We start from the raw sequence: 15,336 nt of genomic DNA, 5'->3' as shown, positions 1-15,336 counted from the left end.
TTGTGCCGATTAATGGCTAGTATTTTGTTGGATTTTACTATTTTATAACTGTTTTAATTGTTCATTGCCTGGAGAAGTTTGCTATGGGGCAATTCACACATACAATAAAAAGTAAATAATAAAATTCATACTGTGAAAAGGGTTCTCTCCTTAACCTGGCAAGCAATCACCAGCAACTCCCACAAAAGCACGAGGAGCTGTTGCAAGAAGTGATACTTGAGCTTATTAATATGCTTGTCATGGTGAACGAACTTTAATGCTGTACAGCTTAATTAAGATTTTCTATTCAAGAAAACATATTGATGCAAGGGCAAATTAGAGGGTTGTTAATGAACTCTGATCCATAAAGGATAAATTAATATTTAGTTGGGTATGAGACAGTATAATCTTGAACATGTCTGAATAAGTTGCATCTGAAAACTCCGCCTACAGTTTCTCATGCTACAAGAACACAGATAATCCTACTCACTGGGAAAATTAGAAATAACTGTCTTCATCCAAGCATGGAAACACAACTGAAGGAAATCACTATAGACCAACCCCTGGTTGTTACAAGAATTAATTTCGCCTTCCTCTCTTAACAAATACAATATACCACACTGGTTTAGCAGCTATGTTTTGCTTCTTAAAAAGAAATGCTTAATCGTGGGGAAACAATGTCCAAGGCCAAACGGAGGTCAAAGTAACCAGAAAACTAACCCAGAATTGAGCACAGAATTAACATCTTGTGTGTCCTGACTCCTGACATCTTCCTCACCTCTCGTTTATTGAAAGACCCCATATAAGTGGCTCTGCTCAAACTGGGAAAGAGGGTGATATTGCAGAAGACATGTGGGTATCATAGAATATACATCTCATTTGGTGATTTAACCTCCACACCCCAAAGGCAGCAGGAATAGGACAGTCACCTCCATCCATTCCTTTGGTCAACAACGGAAATGGTCAGGGGAAGTCAGTTGCAGTACAGTGGTACCTCGGGTTAAGTACTTAATTCATTCTGGAGGTCCGTACTTAACCTGAAACTGTTCTTAACCTGAAGCACCACTTTATCTAATGGGGCCTCCTGCTGCTGCCGCGCCGCCGGAGGACAATTTCTGTTCTCATCCTGAAGCAAAGTTCTTAACCTGAAGCACTATTTCTGGGTTAGCAGAGTCTGTAACCTGAAGTGTACGTAACCCGAGGTACCACTGTATGCTTATTTTCAGAAATATTCTCATTTAGTCTAGTTCACTTCTTCTTTACAGCAAAATGATCTAACTATCCAAGTCCTTTATCTACTGTTCAGTTTCTCCAAATTCAGTCCCTGGTTCACACATTATGATAAGCCATGGGGCATTTAATAACCACAAGTTAGCCAAAATTTGTCCCGCAGATTTTGAAACAAACCATGGCTTGTTTCCCCAGAGCCTCTATTTGCTTCCAGTTGTTCTCGTCTAACACCTTTGTAGCTTGGTGAGCACTGGCAGAGTGGAAACAGGGAAGACAAACCAGAAAGGGCGCAGGATTCAAACATAATGGCAAGCCAAGATTCATAAGCCTACACCAAACCATGGCTTCAGATTATAGCTTGCTGGCAGTAACCAAACATAGCTATGCCGCTAGGCAGGGTTCATACATAAAATAGGTTAGAATTATACGGCTCAGGTTTTAGAAACTGAGATATGAAAGTTAGGAGCTAAATGGCACCTTAAACCAAGGTTATGGCCGCAACAACAGAATGTCCAGGCACACTTTTTTTAATAACGAAGAATACAAAGCTGAAAAATGAATGAACTGCAGCTAAAATATTACGTTCATTTTTCACACGGTCTAGTCCTTCTCCTACCCACCCCCCTAATATTCTTAAGAGGGTCTTTTCTCCAGTCTTCAGAGAGTAGCTGGAAGTGGGGAGGCAGAAAATGGTCCTCCTTTCCTTCCACTCTTCAGTTTTAATCCGAAATCTTTGGTGCAGTACTGTGCCCAGAGCTCAGAAACTGCTTGCGTTCATGAAATCCCCTACTGCAAAATGTGCATAGAACAATGGGAGTTTCAGACACTGCCAAGCCACACCATCTCACCTGTCTCATTAATTAACTTTTTGTGCTAATCTAACTTTACCTGTGTTTTTTCCCTTACCTTCCTCAGGGTTCAGTCTGCAAGCCAGCGTGGAAGCAGATTTAGAGGCAACTAAGTCAAGTACTAGTGATGTATGGAAGTGAGAGCTGGAAGTGAGAGCTGGACCATAACGAAGGCTGATCGCCGAATAATTGATGCTATTGAATTATGGTGCTGGAGGAGACTCTTGAGAGTCCCATGGACTGCAAGAAGATCAAACCTATCCATTCTGAAGGAAATCAGCCCTGAGTGCTCACTGGAAGGACAGATCCTGAAGCTGAGACTCCAATACTTTGGCCACCTCATGAGAAGGGAAGACTCCCTGGAAAAGACCCTGATGTTGGGAAAGATGAAGGGCACAAGGAGAAGGGGACGGCGGAGGACGAGATGGTTGGACAGTGTTCTCAAAGGTACCAGCATGAGTTTGACCAAACTGTGGGAGGCAGTGGAAGACAGGAGTGCCTGGCACGCTCTGGTCCATGGAGTCACAGAGAGACGGACACGACTTAACGACTAAACAACAGAGAACAACAAAGTCAAGTACAGGCAACTCCCCTCTTCCACGTGATCGACTGGTGTGCAACCATGCACACATGTGGCACTGGGAAAACGGAAGCAGCAGGAGAGAGCTGGAAAGTCCTTCTGGCTTGAAGAGAGACCCTCCCAGAGTCCAAAGAGGGTGCCGAAGAGACCAGAGGGACAGCAGGGCTTTGTTTTGGCTGCTCAGCCTCCCTGCCTAACAGGTGGCGTGGGGAAAAGCAGTTACTGCTGCCACACTAACCTGTGCATCAGCTGTTCGGCGGGGAAACTGAGCAGCCAAAGCAAAGCCCTTCTAAACCTCCAGCTGTGGGGAGAGTATCTTCATGGGCCATGCAAATTCTCAGGGGTGCTCCCCGCTTATGTGCATTTCACTCATGCGCACAGGGCGCCGGGAAGTAACACCTGTGTAAGTGGGGAGTCACCTGTAAAGATATTTGCATTATCCATCAATCTATCGGAGGCCCAGAATAGGAAATGACACCATTAGAAGCAAAAGCCAGTGTGGTGTAGTGGTTAAGAGCGGTAGTCTAGTAATCTGGGGAACCGGGTTCGCGTCTCCGCTCCTCCACCTGCAGCTGCTGAGTGACCTTGGGCCAGTCACCGTTCTCTGAAGCCTCTCAGCCCCACTCACCTCACAGAGTGTTTGTTGTGGGGGAGGAAGGGAAAGGAGAATGTGAGCTGCTTTGAGACTCCTTAAGGGGAGTGAAAGGTGGGATATCAAATCCAAACTCCTACTCCTCCTCCTTTATTGAACTAGTCCTGATGCACAGTTATTCCTTCTCTTCAAATACCAGCAGCAAGTTTTGTCTCTTACAAGGACTAAATTCTTGAGACTACCATACTTTTTGCTCTATAAGACTCACTTTTTCCCTCCTAAAAAGGAAAGGGAAATGTGTGTGCGTCTTATGGAGCAAATGCAAGCTGTGCAGCTATCCCAGAAGCCAGAACAGCAAGAGGGATTGCTGCATTCACTGCGCAGCGATCTCTCTTGCTGTTCTGGCTTCTGAGATTCAGAATAGTTTTTTTATTGTTTTCCTCCCCCAAAAACTAGGTGCATCTTATGGCCTGGTGCGTCTTATAGAGCGAAAAATACGGTAAATTCTTAATTGATCCCCATGGGAAATCCCAAGACGCAAATGAAAACACCCAGAAGCCCTCTAAGCAGAAAATATCACTGAACAGTTGCAGTTCCTACTTCTTTATACGTAATTAAAGGGCCACACCTCAGGGTTACACCTAGGTGGGAGTCAGGCACAACCTGCTTACTTCTGCTGGTTGGTAACAGTTAACTGATTTGTATTCCCACTGGGAAAAAGTTACTCTGCCAAAAAGAAAAGAAAAGAAAAGAAAACTAGGTTGTTTTGGCATTTGTTTTTGAAAAAAAATCCATGTTAACTACTGCTAATCATCTTATTTTCTTTTAAACGCTTACAAAATCAGTTACAAACTACATTCACGCAGCATTAACTCTGCTGGGTGTGTGACGTTTCTCTAATTGGATTACAGGTTGTAGAGAAACTCTAATTTCTTTTTTTAAAAAAAAACAACAAAACACCAAACCATGAATACAGGATTTCTGATAGTTTTGAGATCAGACTACTAGAGATAAGGGCTCTGAAGAAAACATTTTTTTTAGTCACAGGAAAGATACAGTCCCCACAGGGTTGATGTGTAGCACCACACCAGTTTACATCCTTGTGAGTGAACTTTTTTGTTACTGTATTTTTTGCTCTATAGGACGCACCCGACCATAGGACGCACCTTGTTTAGAGGGGGAGCCCCTTCCATTTCTCCTGCCGCTTTGCTGAAGGGGCGCTGCGCAGAGAGGGGGAGATGTTTTTTTCTTGTTCTCCCCCTCTAAAACAAGGTGCATTCTGTGCGGTCAAGGTGCGTTCACCTGAAGCCTCTGGAGGCTTCAGGCGGCAACCTTGGAAGCCTGGAGAGTGAGAGGGGTCGCTGCGCACTGACCCCTCTCGCTCTCCAGGCTTCAGTGAAGGCAACCCAAAGCCTCAGGAGCGTGGAGGGAGCGCTCCCTCTGCGCTTTGGAGGCTTTGTGTTGCTATCGCTGAAGCCAAGGAGCCTGCATTCACTCCATAGGACACACACACATTTCCCCTTAATTTTTGGAGGGGAAAAAGTGCTCCCTATAGAGCGAAAAATACGGTAATTATCCGTTATCAACAACTTTCGATAATCAACCAAGCGTGTGGAAAGTAAGATGTCCAGGTGTCAGGATGGCACCTGACATCTCCACCATCTAGAGCAGTGTTTTTCAACCACTGTTCCACGGCACACTAGTGTGCCGCGATATGTTGCCTGGTGTGCCGTGGGAAAAATTTGAAAGATTTTAAAAAATAATGTCAATTTTTCGCCCACTAGGTGGGCGCCGGACTGTGTCCTGGGTATGGGTGGGGTAGGGTTTTTGACCCCACCCTCAGCCAGCAGGGGCGCCGATTGGTGCTCCTCAGGGGGACACCCTCCACTTTTCTGATGTCCGGGCTGTGATTTGTCCAGACTCCAGCCTGGACCTATCACAGTAGGACATCATCTTCTGACTTCCTTCCCGCCCGAGCACAGTGTGTGCAGCAGCGGAGAGAAGAAGACGTCGCGACTCGAGTCACCAGGAGGACCGGAGCAGGAGGAGACGGACGGAGACCAGGAATCGGCAGGAATCGGCACTGCAGAGAGACCGCATCCGGATCCAGACCAGGCTGCAGGTGCAGTGTGAGGTGAGGAGGTCAGCAGCCCGGTAATTTTATATATAGTCAATATAGGCACAGAGTTAAATTTTTTAACATTTTCTAATGGTGGTGTGCCTCGTGATTTTTTTCATGAAACAAGTGTGCTTTTGCCCAAAAAAGGTTGAAAAACACTGATCTAGAGGTGCATGTGTGACGATTCTTGGATCTTGACTGCTTTCACACACGAGCTACACATCCTGTAGAATTCTATCAGCTATATTTCATCTGCACAATCGGAATGAATTTCAGGAACCCAAAAGACATATTACAAATTTGACTTTTGAGGCATCTGGCCCAAAAATGGCAACTAAGTCTTTCGTTTAGGGGACTGTAAGGTAAAAGTAAAGGGACCCCTGACCGCTAAGTCCAGTCGTGGCAGACTCTGGGGTTGTGGCGCTCATCTCGCTTTATTGGCCGAGGGAACCGACATACAGCTTCTGGGTCATGTGGCCAGCATGACTAAGCCGCTTCTGGCGAAACCAGAGCAGCGCACGGAAACGCCGTTTACCTTCCCGCCGGAGCGGTTCCTATTTATCTACTTGCACTTTGATGTGCTTTCGAACTGCTAGGTTGGCAGGAGCAGGGACCGAGCAACGGGAGCTCACTCTGTCACGGGGATTCGAACCGCCGACCTTCTGATCGGCAAGCCCTAGGGTCTGTGGTTGGAAGAGAGCGATCCCCGCAGAGGCTTGGGAAAAGGTTGACAACTCTGGGAAACGGGGGGTGGGGCACCGGAGGGATCTTTGCACCACGGCGCAGGATATACTTAAGATGGCCCTGACCCTGAGATTAAGAGTCTCCATGCTCCAACAACTGAGCTATTACACCGTCATGTACATACATCTGTGCATAAAGAACTTCATAAAGCACCAGCATTGCAGATGCTCTTTTGAGACTGGAATTATTGCAGGGCAGTGATGAGAAAACTTCACTTTTCAGCAATGTTGTTTTTTTTAAAAAAAATAACCCTGTTAGAAACAAGGCTATCAGTCTTACAAAAGCACTCTGTTTTGACAAAGTCTGGAAAGACTGGCTAAATATAACCAGCCTTCTCCAGGTTTGGCAGCATTATGTTTCCAAATTGTGACTATCACTTGAGAAGAGATAATGGCAGATTTGTTTTGTCTTCTGTTTTGGTCTCTCACAAGCATGGAGGAAGCCTACGTAAGGGAGGTGTGGGCAGTAGGAGCAAAGTCTTCTCCAGCCCACCTCACCATGCAGTTTGTGAAAACAAGTTATTGGCTGGGATCCAAATCAAACGTACCATCCATGTGCATGCCAGCACAATACAGTGGTGCCCCGCAAGACGAATGCCTTGCAAGACGGAAAACTCGCTAGACGAAAGAGTTTTCCGTTTTGGAGGTGCTTCGCAAAACGAATTTCCTATGGGCTTGCTTCGCAAGATGACAATGTCTTGCGAGTTCCTGCTGGGTTTTTTCCCTCCCCCCCCCTTTTTCTAAGCCGCTAAGCCGCTTATCAGCTGATCCAATCAGCAGATAAGCTGCTAAAAGCCGCTAATAGCGCTAATCCGCTAATCCGTCAATGGGCTTGCTTCGCAAGACGAGAAAACCGCTAGACGAAGAGAATCGCAGAACGGATTCTTTTCATCTTGCGAGGCACCACTGTATGTGCTAGAGGAAAGCACTTCTGCTTGGTTGCAGTAATATTTCATAGTCACATAAATACTATGCAAAAATATACATTATACAAGCATAAAGAAGTAGGCGGCGAGGAGATAACAGAAGCTTAAACAAGACTTCTATAAATAACTGTATGATTTGTTCACATACATAATTCAGAGTATGTGTTGTTTATCCTACAGTCCCCAATTAAAAATAATACTACTACTTTGGCTTTTATAAACAATTTCAGTAAAGCAACGTCTTCAAAAATGTTGCCCATCCAATGACCTTTTAATGCTTTTTCCTTTCCTACTGTTTTTTGGGGACAGGGGGCAGGCAGGTGTGGCGAACTCCCTGGTCCTGAACGGGGTATCTGACTTTTAGAAGACACCTGAAGGAGGCAACCCTGTTTCGGGAAATTTTTAATGTCTAATGTTTTGCCATTTTGTATGTGCTGTAGGCTGCCCAGAGTGGTTGGGGAAACCTAGCCAGATGGGCAGGGTATAAATAATAAAATTATTATTATTATTATTTATTTCCCTGCTATAAATCATTTAAAGAAGGACATAATATTAACTTCCAGAACTCCCTTGTGGGTGCCAGTCCAAAGGGCCCTGAGAGATTCAGGAAGGTCAAGACCATGAAGGTGAACAGATCAGCGCACACAACACTTTGGCTTGCAGACCATATCTTGACTATGCAAGGAAGGCTGCTACTGAGCATTGCGCCTCTGAATGACCTAATATTTGTCTCTACAGATAGCAATAGCACAACACTGCCCATATAGTTTTTACTTGCAAATGGTCCTTTCCTAGCTAGATACAGCTTGGTGTATACATTCGTACACACCAAGAGTTCAAACTATCAATTCACCCATTTCAATTTAGTATAGTGGTATCTCGGGTTAAGTACTTAATTCATTCTGGAGGTCCGTTCTTAACCTGAAACTGTTCTTAACCTGAAGCACCACTTTAGCTAATGGGGCCTCCTGCTGCTGCCGCGCCACCACAGCACGATTTCTATTCTCATCCTGAAGCAAAGTTCTTAACCCGAGGTACTATTTCTGGGTTAGTGGAGTCTGTAACCTGAAGCGTATGTAACCCGAGGTACCACTGTATGCACATCTGGCTCACCATTCAAAAACTCCTAGCTGGGATTATGGCTCCTAACTAGTAGTAACTATTCACTCTCCTATGCCTCCTTTTACCTGACAAGAGGCTTCATTTTAATATTGTTTTTTCTGTTTCAGAATTTGTCTCCATATGGATAATACAAGAGAATGTCCCATCTGTATTTAGCGAACAATGCAGGTTTTTTTGAGAATCTCTCGCAAGAAGTTTGACCTGAATTTTTCAGGTCTCTGGAATGTTTGTTTTGGATTCCCTAACTTCTTGCTCCCTTGCGAAACAAACTTACGAGGAAGTTTGACTGTTTGTTTTACCATCGTAATTAACGGTGACAATTTAGGCTTAGATAAATAACCAGGCACGTTGGATGCTATACACTAATAACTCAAACATTTATCAAAGACAGGAGAAGCTGAATCTTCATCTTTCCTCCCCTGAAAGCATTGCTTAAGAGGAACATTTAATTGAATGGAACTTCCCACACATAACTCAGACTGCATCCCAGATTCTTGTGAAGTGGATACACATATTTGCAATCAGTACGACAATCGAGATGCCATCCTGATGGATGCTATAGCCCAAGACATCTGAAGGGCTGTAGGTCCCCACCACTCTTCCAGAACAGGCACATCCAACTCCCAAGAGACAGCGATCTACTCACAGTATATATAAAAAAAAACAGACAGTGATCTACCCATTGTCTTTGGAGAATGGACCAGAGTTGTTGAGCTTTTTGTAAGGAGCCAGAGTGCGGTGGGGGTTTGGGGGGGGAGAGAGATTTTTAAGGGTCCAAAGATTGACCACGATTGACCAGGAACACCCTGCAATCAACCAGTGGTGGATCACGATCGATCTGTTGGACATGCCTGCTCTAGAATTACCGTACTTTTCACTTTATAAGACACACCAGACCATAAAATGCACCTAGTTTTTGGAGGAGGAAAACAAGAAAAAATATATTCTGAATCTCAGAAGCCAGAACAACAAGAGGGATCGCTGCGCAGTGAAAGCAGCGATTGCTCCTGCAGTTCTGGCTTCTGGGATAGCTGCGCAGCCTGCATTCGCTCCATAAGACGCACACACATTCCCCCTTACTTTTTAGGAGGGGAAAAGTGAGTCTTATAGAGCAAGAAATACGGTAATTTCCTGGACTTTTATCACAGAGTTACATTTACCACGGGCCCCTATTCCAAGCCCCCTATTTCTTTCATAGGTGGTTCATGCAAAACTTTAAACACATCACCAAAGCTGGAACTCTAAGGTAAGTTCTGAAAGAGATTATGGTATATCTTTCGGAACTCAGAACATAGGCACAGTGATTACAATACATTGTTTCATACGCAAATAATTCATAGCTGGCGCACAAATTGTAATGCATTGTAATCAGCATAAAATACAAGGTATTTCCTTGTCAACGGAAGAAGAAAAAACTTAGAAGTGTTTCCTAGGGCTCTTTCTCAACCACCTACACTGATGTTGCATCTTGTGGATGAAAGAATACTCAGCTTGTGAAGCCGCATTACCAAGAAGGGAAATGTGTCTGTAATCAGCTCTCTTCTAAATCAATCACACGGCACACAGGTGTCTAGGGTTTATGGTGTTAACAGAGCAATAAAAATGAAACACTTGCAGAGTACCTGATTTACATCATCAGCATGTGCTTGTTTTTAAAGGAGAAGGAAGAAAGCACTGATCAAGCATTTGTAGAAGCTTGGAAAAGACCACACTGGCCCAAACACACATTGATTTGAGAACCAAGGTCTCTGAGGGGCATCTAAGGTAGGGTGGTCCAATGACCACATGTGGCCCTCTCCAAGGCCTTTCTTCGGGGCCCTCAGAAACATCTGACAGGGTCCTAGAGTCCTCCCGCATCCTTCCCAGGATGTAGTTGTGCTCTAGGGCAGGCTTCCTCAAGCTCGGCCCTCCAGATGTTTTTGACCTACAACTCCCATGATCCCTAGCTAGCAGGACCAGTGGTCGGGGATGATGGGAATTGTAGTCTCAAAACATCTGGAGGGCCGAGGTTGAGGAAGCCTGCTCTAGGGCTCTGCCAGAGCTTCGCAACACCTTCCCAAAGTAAGTAGTTACTTCCCAAAGTAAGTAAGGTAAAGGGACCCCTGGCCATTAGGTCCAGTCGTGACTGACTCTGGGGTTGCGGCACTCATCTCGTTTTATTAGCCGAGGGAGCCGGCGTACAGCTTCCGGGTCATGTGGCCAGCATGACTAAGCCGCTTCTTGCGAACCAGAGCATCGCACGGAAAAGCCATTTACCTTCCCGCCGGAGCGGTTCCTATTTATCTACTTGCTCTGGCGTGCTTTCAAACTGCTAGGTTGGCAGGAGCAGGGACCGAGCAACGGGAGCTCACCCTGTCGTGGGGATTTGAACCACTGACCTTCTGATCGGCAAGTCCTAGGCTCTGTGGTTTAACCCACAGCGCCACCCATGTCCCTTCCCAAAGTAAGTACCGTATTTTTTGCACCATAACACTCACTTTTTTCCTCCTAGAAAGTAAGGGAAAATGTCTGTGCGTGTTATGGAGGGAATGCCTATGGGTGGCACGCCTACGGATTTTCCTCCTCTAAAAACTATGTGCGTATTATGGTCGGGTGCGTGTTATAGAGCGAAAAATACGGTACTTACTACCAAAGTACTTACTTCCCAAGTAAGCCCAGTGCATGACTTACCCAGCTTTGGGAAAGCAGAACGAGGGCTGGAGAGGAGCATCAAATTTTCGCCTGACTCTGCACCCCTGCACAACACAGCAGTATGCAGCCAGCGGGTTCCATTTCGAAGTACCCATTTGATATAAAAAGTTGGACTGCCCTGATCTATAAGTAAATATGCACACCATCACCACTGTTTACCAAATACACCACTCCCTTTATGCCCTACTGCTTTATCTTCTTTATTATACCTATACTTAACACAGCAGAGTATAACGTATGTTTAGCAGCTCAATAAACAATCTGAAATAGCGACCACCCATTATGGTGGAGGGGGCAGAGAACTGGGATGGGTGATTTGTGTTTACAGTTGTTTCATGGCAAAAATCAAGACAGGAAACTTTATTATCATATGGAAGACCAGTTGGAAGGCCAAAATCAACCATCAAACCTCATGAATCTCCGAACTGTTCATGTACAAGTTATTGGTTTGGTTTTTTTGCTACTCAATGGTTTGTTTTCAATTAGTGTGATGCTTCTACTTTAAGTATGGCTATAAGATGAACATACAAAGCTTTCTGATATATCTAGCCCTATATTCTCAACATAGATATTGCCTATCATTGAGCTGATGGATTTCCCCAACCTAAAACATACAATTCTGCATCTAGCCTTGCAAAGCACTGGATTTGGCATGTCTCATAAAGAATGCATTCTACCATTGAGCTATAGTCCTGGTCCAGTAAGAAACACATGCCATTGGGGAATCAAGCCCTGGTTTCCCGCACAATGGACATACATGTTCGCCGCTCTACTAACAAGGAAAAGGGTTCTCCATTTATCAGAGCCAGCAACTCATTGTAGTAAGGCATAGGTAGGCAAACTAAGGCCTGGGGGCTGGATCCGGCTCAATCGCTTCTAAATCCAGCCCGCGGACGGTCCGGAAATCAGCATGTTTTTCCATGAGTAGGATGTGTCCTTTTATTTAAAATGCATCTCTGGGTTATTTGTGGGGCCTGCCTGGTGTTTTTACATGAGTGGAAAGTGTGCTTTTATTTAAAATGCATCTCTGGGTTATTTGTGGGGCATAGGAATTCATTATGATTTTTTCAAAACATAGTCTGGCCCCCCACAAGGTCTGAGGGACAGTGGACCGGCTCCTGCTGAAAAAGTTTGCTGACCCCTGTACAGTCATACCTCAGGATGAATATGCTTCGGGTTAGGCAAATTTGGGATGCGCTCCACGGCGACCCGGAGGTAACGGAGCGCGTTACTTCCGGGTTTCGCTGCGCGCGCATGCACAGACCGTCAAAATGACGTCACGCACATGCGCAGAAGTGCCAAAACGTGACCTGTGCACGCGCAGATGCAGGTTACGTTCGCTTCAGGATGCGAACAGGGCTCCGGAACGGATCCCATTTGCATCCCGAGGTACCACTGTAGTTTGGTATCTGAAGAAGTGTGCATGCACACGAAAGCTCATACCAGTAACAAATTTAGTTGGTCTCTAAGGTGCTACTGGAAGGATTTTTTTTATTTTGTTTCCCCTATAGTAATGTATCCCTTTTGGTGTAAGACATGCCATGAACAAAAGAGATACTTTAAAAATAGAAAAGGTTCACAAGCAGTAACTCAGGTGGAACATGAAACTATCTGTTTAAGAATGAGAGCAGAATTTGAAGATCATCCTGGAGCAAGGAACCAGCAGCTGTCTAGATGATACAACTCCAGTCATTGGCTATGGTGGTTGGGGCTGATACCAAGTCCAACACCCTCTGGTGGGCCACACATTCCCAACCCATCTCCTACAAGAAATACAGAGTCAAGACACAACAGAGGCTTACCTCTGACCCACCCACTTTCACACCATCCAACATACTGGGATCTTCAGAAGAAGGAACCAGAGGCAGCAGCTATGCCAGTCAGTCTTGCATGAAGAACAAGAGAAAAACAACATAGGGACAGAGCATGTTCTCCAGTTGCAAGGTGGACTCAAAGCACCTTTCCACAGCTGAATGCTCTCTGCCCAGCCTACAACATTAAAAGGCACATGGAGCTCAGCCATCCCATTTTTGGCGACTTCACCATTTCTCCTCCAGCAGTTGCCAGGTATGTGGGGCAGCGCGAGAACTCAGAATGAGATGGATGGAGATGGACCTACATAGCAATTGCTGTTAGATGCTACAGACTGGGTGAAGGTCATTCATCACAAGGAGGTTGGTTTTGCTGGCCATCAGCTTGGCAAAATCATAACGAATGCTAGAAAGTGACAAACAAGTCCAGTGATGCAGACTTTAACAAGTCTATGGCCCTTCAGTTTAGGAATCTTTAGTCGCCTGTGGTCAGTAGCTCAGAAATGAAGAAGAAAAATAGCTAAGTTAACATGGAAGTTAGCAGCACTGCAAAACCCAGGACACTTAAATTAGAATAAAGGCCCGTTGAAGCGGTAAACAAAATAGAGCCGTACGTCTAACCTTCCGATTGTAACAATTCATGCAAACATATTTGGCAGTGCTGTTCTGAGTATTATTTGCACCCTCTTGTCTTCCTTGTACCCAAGAGCTGCTATTGGCTGGACAACCTATCAGCTCCCAGGGAGATCTTATGATGGTGCGATATAAATCTAATAAATAAATTAAATAAAAGTTTGGCATTGCTATTTGCAACTAACGTTTTGCCTTTATAAACACATCAGCCACACATAAAACACAACGGGGTTTTTTTTCCCTTAAAGGAAACCAGACAATATGTTTATAAGCAACATTGATGAAGGGAAATTGGCATGGAACATCACAATCCCATCGCTCATCTTATGCTGTGGTGTCATTTTTGACAGCAGTCTACCATCTACATGAAAAGGCCATTCAAGCAACTGGCAATGCGCTTCTGTCTCAAAATATGCACGCATGCAGCAGAAGGATGCATGCAATCACTTTGCAGGCAGAAGCCACAGGAGGCAACTTTGCCTTGCCTTGTTACAGGTAAAGAACGTTCCTTACCTTTTCTTTGGTTCTCAGGTATCTCTGGAGAGCCTGCTGTGTTAAGTCTCTAACCGGGATCTGTCCATCTTTACAGGGAACCACAATCCCTGTCTTGCCAAAGCAAACCGTCACTTTCATCTCATCCAAATAAAAACCTATTTAGAGGCCTGTTGTTGTTGTTGTTTTTAAAAAAACGAGGGGTTTCAAAAGGAAATGATTGGGGGGGAGGGCAGGGAGGAGAGAGGTGTGGGCAGCCTTGCCAGTAAAGCCAGCAAAATAACATTCACTTTCCAACTCTTAAAACAGATCCTAAGCCTCACTGTTTGGGGGCAATGGGGTGGGTGGGGGGAGAAAAACTAAAAGCTCCTCTGAGCAGCAGCAGGTGTTTGAGGAAGGGGGAGAAAAAGAGAGAGAGAAGGAAAGAGGGCCAGAACTGCTGGAGGGAGAGAAACAGGCCCGGGAGATGGAGGCAGGCCAAGCAGCCCTGAAGGCTGAGGCAAAGCGCAACGGCAACAAAGGTCACACGCGCGTTCTCCAATGGAGAGGGAGAGAAAGAGGCAGAGTAAGGGAAGGAGGGACCGAGGCAGACTGGGTCTGCCCTATGGAAGCCAGCTGCACGCACCACGGAGGGGGAAGAGAGAGGAGGGTGGCGGTGGCGGCGAGCGCGCGGCCTCCGTCTCCTGCGCGCTCAGACGCAAGCGGCGGCTCGGAAGGAGTTGGGAAGCGGCGAAGGCGCGCAGCGGCGGCGACCCCGAGGGCGAGGGGAAAGGGCGGCCCTTGGCTCCCCCACCCCGTCGAGCCTTCCCCACAGGCTGCTTCCCCAGAGGCGGAGGAGGCGGCCCAAACCGGAAGGGAGAGATTGGAAGCGTCTGTGCGCCCCAGGGGAAGAAGCGCAGGCCGAGCCTTGGAAAGAGGCACCTCGGTCTCGGAGGGAGGGCAGCTTGGGAACGGCGGGGGGGGGGAGTTTGTTTCCTTGCTTGCTTGCTTCCTTCCTTCCTTTTCTCCTTCCCGCCGCCCGCCCCTTCTCTGTGGGGCAGCTGCCTGGGCGCCCTGACTCCCGCCCCTTCCCGCGCGCCCTGCCCGGGTCTCTCCACCCGACTCCTCGCGGCTCAGCGCCCAGGCACCCCGGGAAGGGAAGGCACGGCTCTCGGTCGTGCGGGGTGCGCAAGGTTTGCGCGCGTGCTTTGCTTCCTCCCGCAGCAACGGCAACAGCTTAAAGGGGCCGCGGACACCTCCTGGGCCAGCCGGCCGCCCTCCCGCTCCTCCTCCTCCTGCAGCGAGCGTTTTAAATGCAAGCTCCGTAGCCCCGCAGCAACAAGTCCTCTCGCCAGAGCGAGGTGAGGCAGAGGGAAACTACGTATCCACTGCTTGATCTGCTTCCCACCAAGTTGCGATTTTGTTTTTTCCCCGAAACTTTGTTGACATTTTTAAATACAGTGTTGCCTTCCAAGACACGAGCAGATGTTAAGTGTTGCAGGCAGACTTCGACGCTGCACGGACTGCAGGAAAGCAAACATGGGGGAATCTTCCGCATTTACAGATCCCAGTTCTGAAAGCTCATATGTAT

The 15,336-nt window shown here is 46.4% G+C and overlaps 1 protein-coding gene across 1 annotated transcript in view; it reads right to left on the bottom strand.

The window, feature by feature from the left end:
* Positions 1–14,679, bottom strand: part of PARD3B (par-3 family cell polarity regulator beta) — a 622,948-nt gene extending 608,269 nt beyond the window's left edge. Inside the window, exon 1 of the mRNA XM_081200610.1 lies at positions 13,788–14,679. Within this exon, the coding sequence (XP_081056736.1) occupies positions 13,788–13,907 (120 nt within the window). The 5' untranslated portion in view covers positions 13,908–14,679. The remainder of the gene's footprint in view (positions 1–13,787) is intronic.
* Positions 14,680–15,336: the final 657 nt, after the last annotated feature.

This window comes from Podarcis bocagei (genome assembly GCF_964188305.1).
Source record: "Podarcis bocagei genome assembly, chromosome: 1".
NCBI classification, from domain to species: domain Eukaryota; kingdom Metazoa; phylum Chordata; class Lepidosauria; order Squamata; family Lacertidae; genus Podarcis; species Podarcis bocagei.
This window is presented reverse-complemented; position numbering and strand designations above follow the sequence as displayed.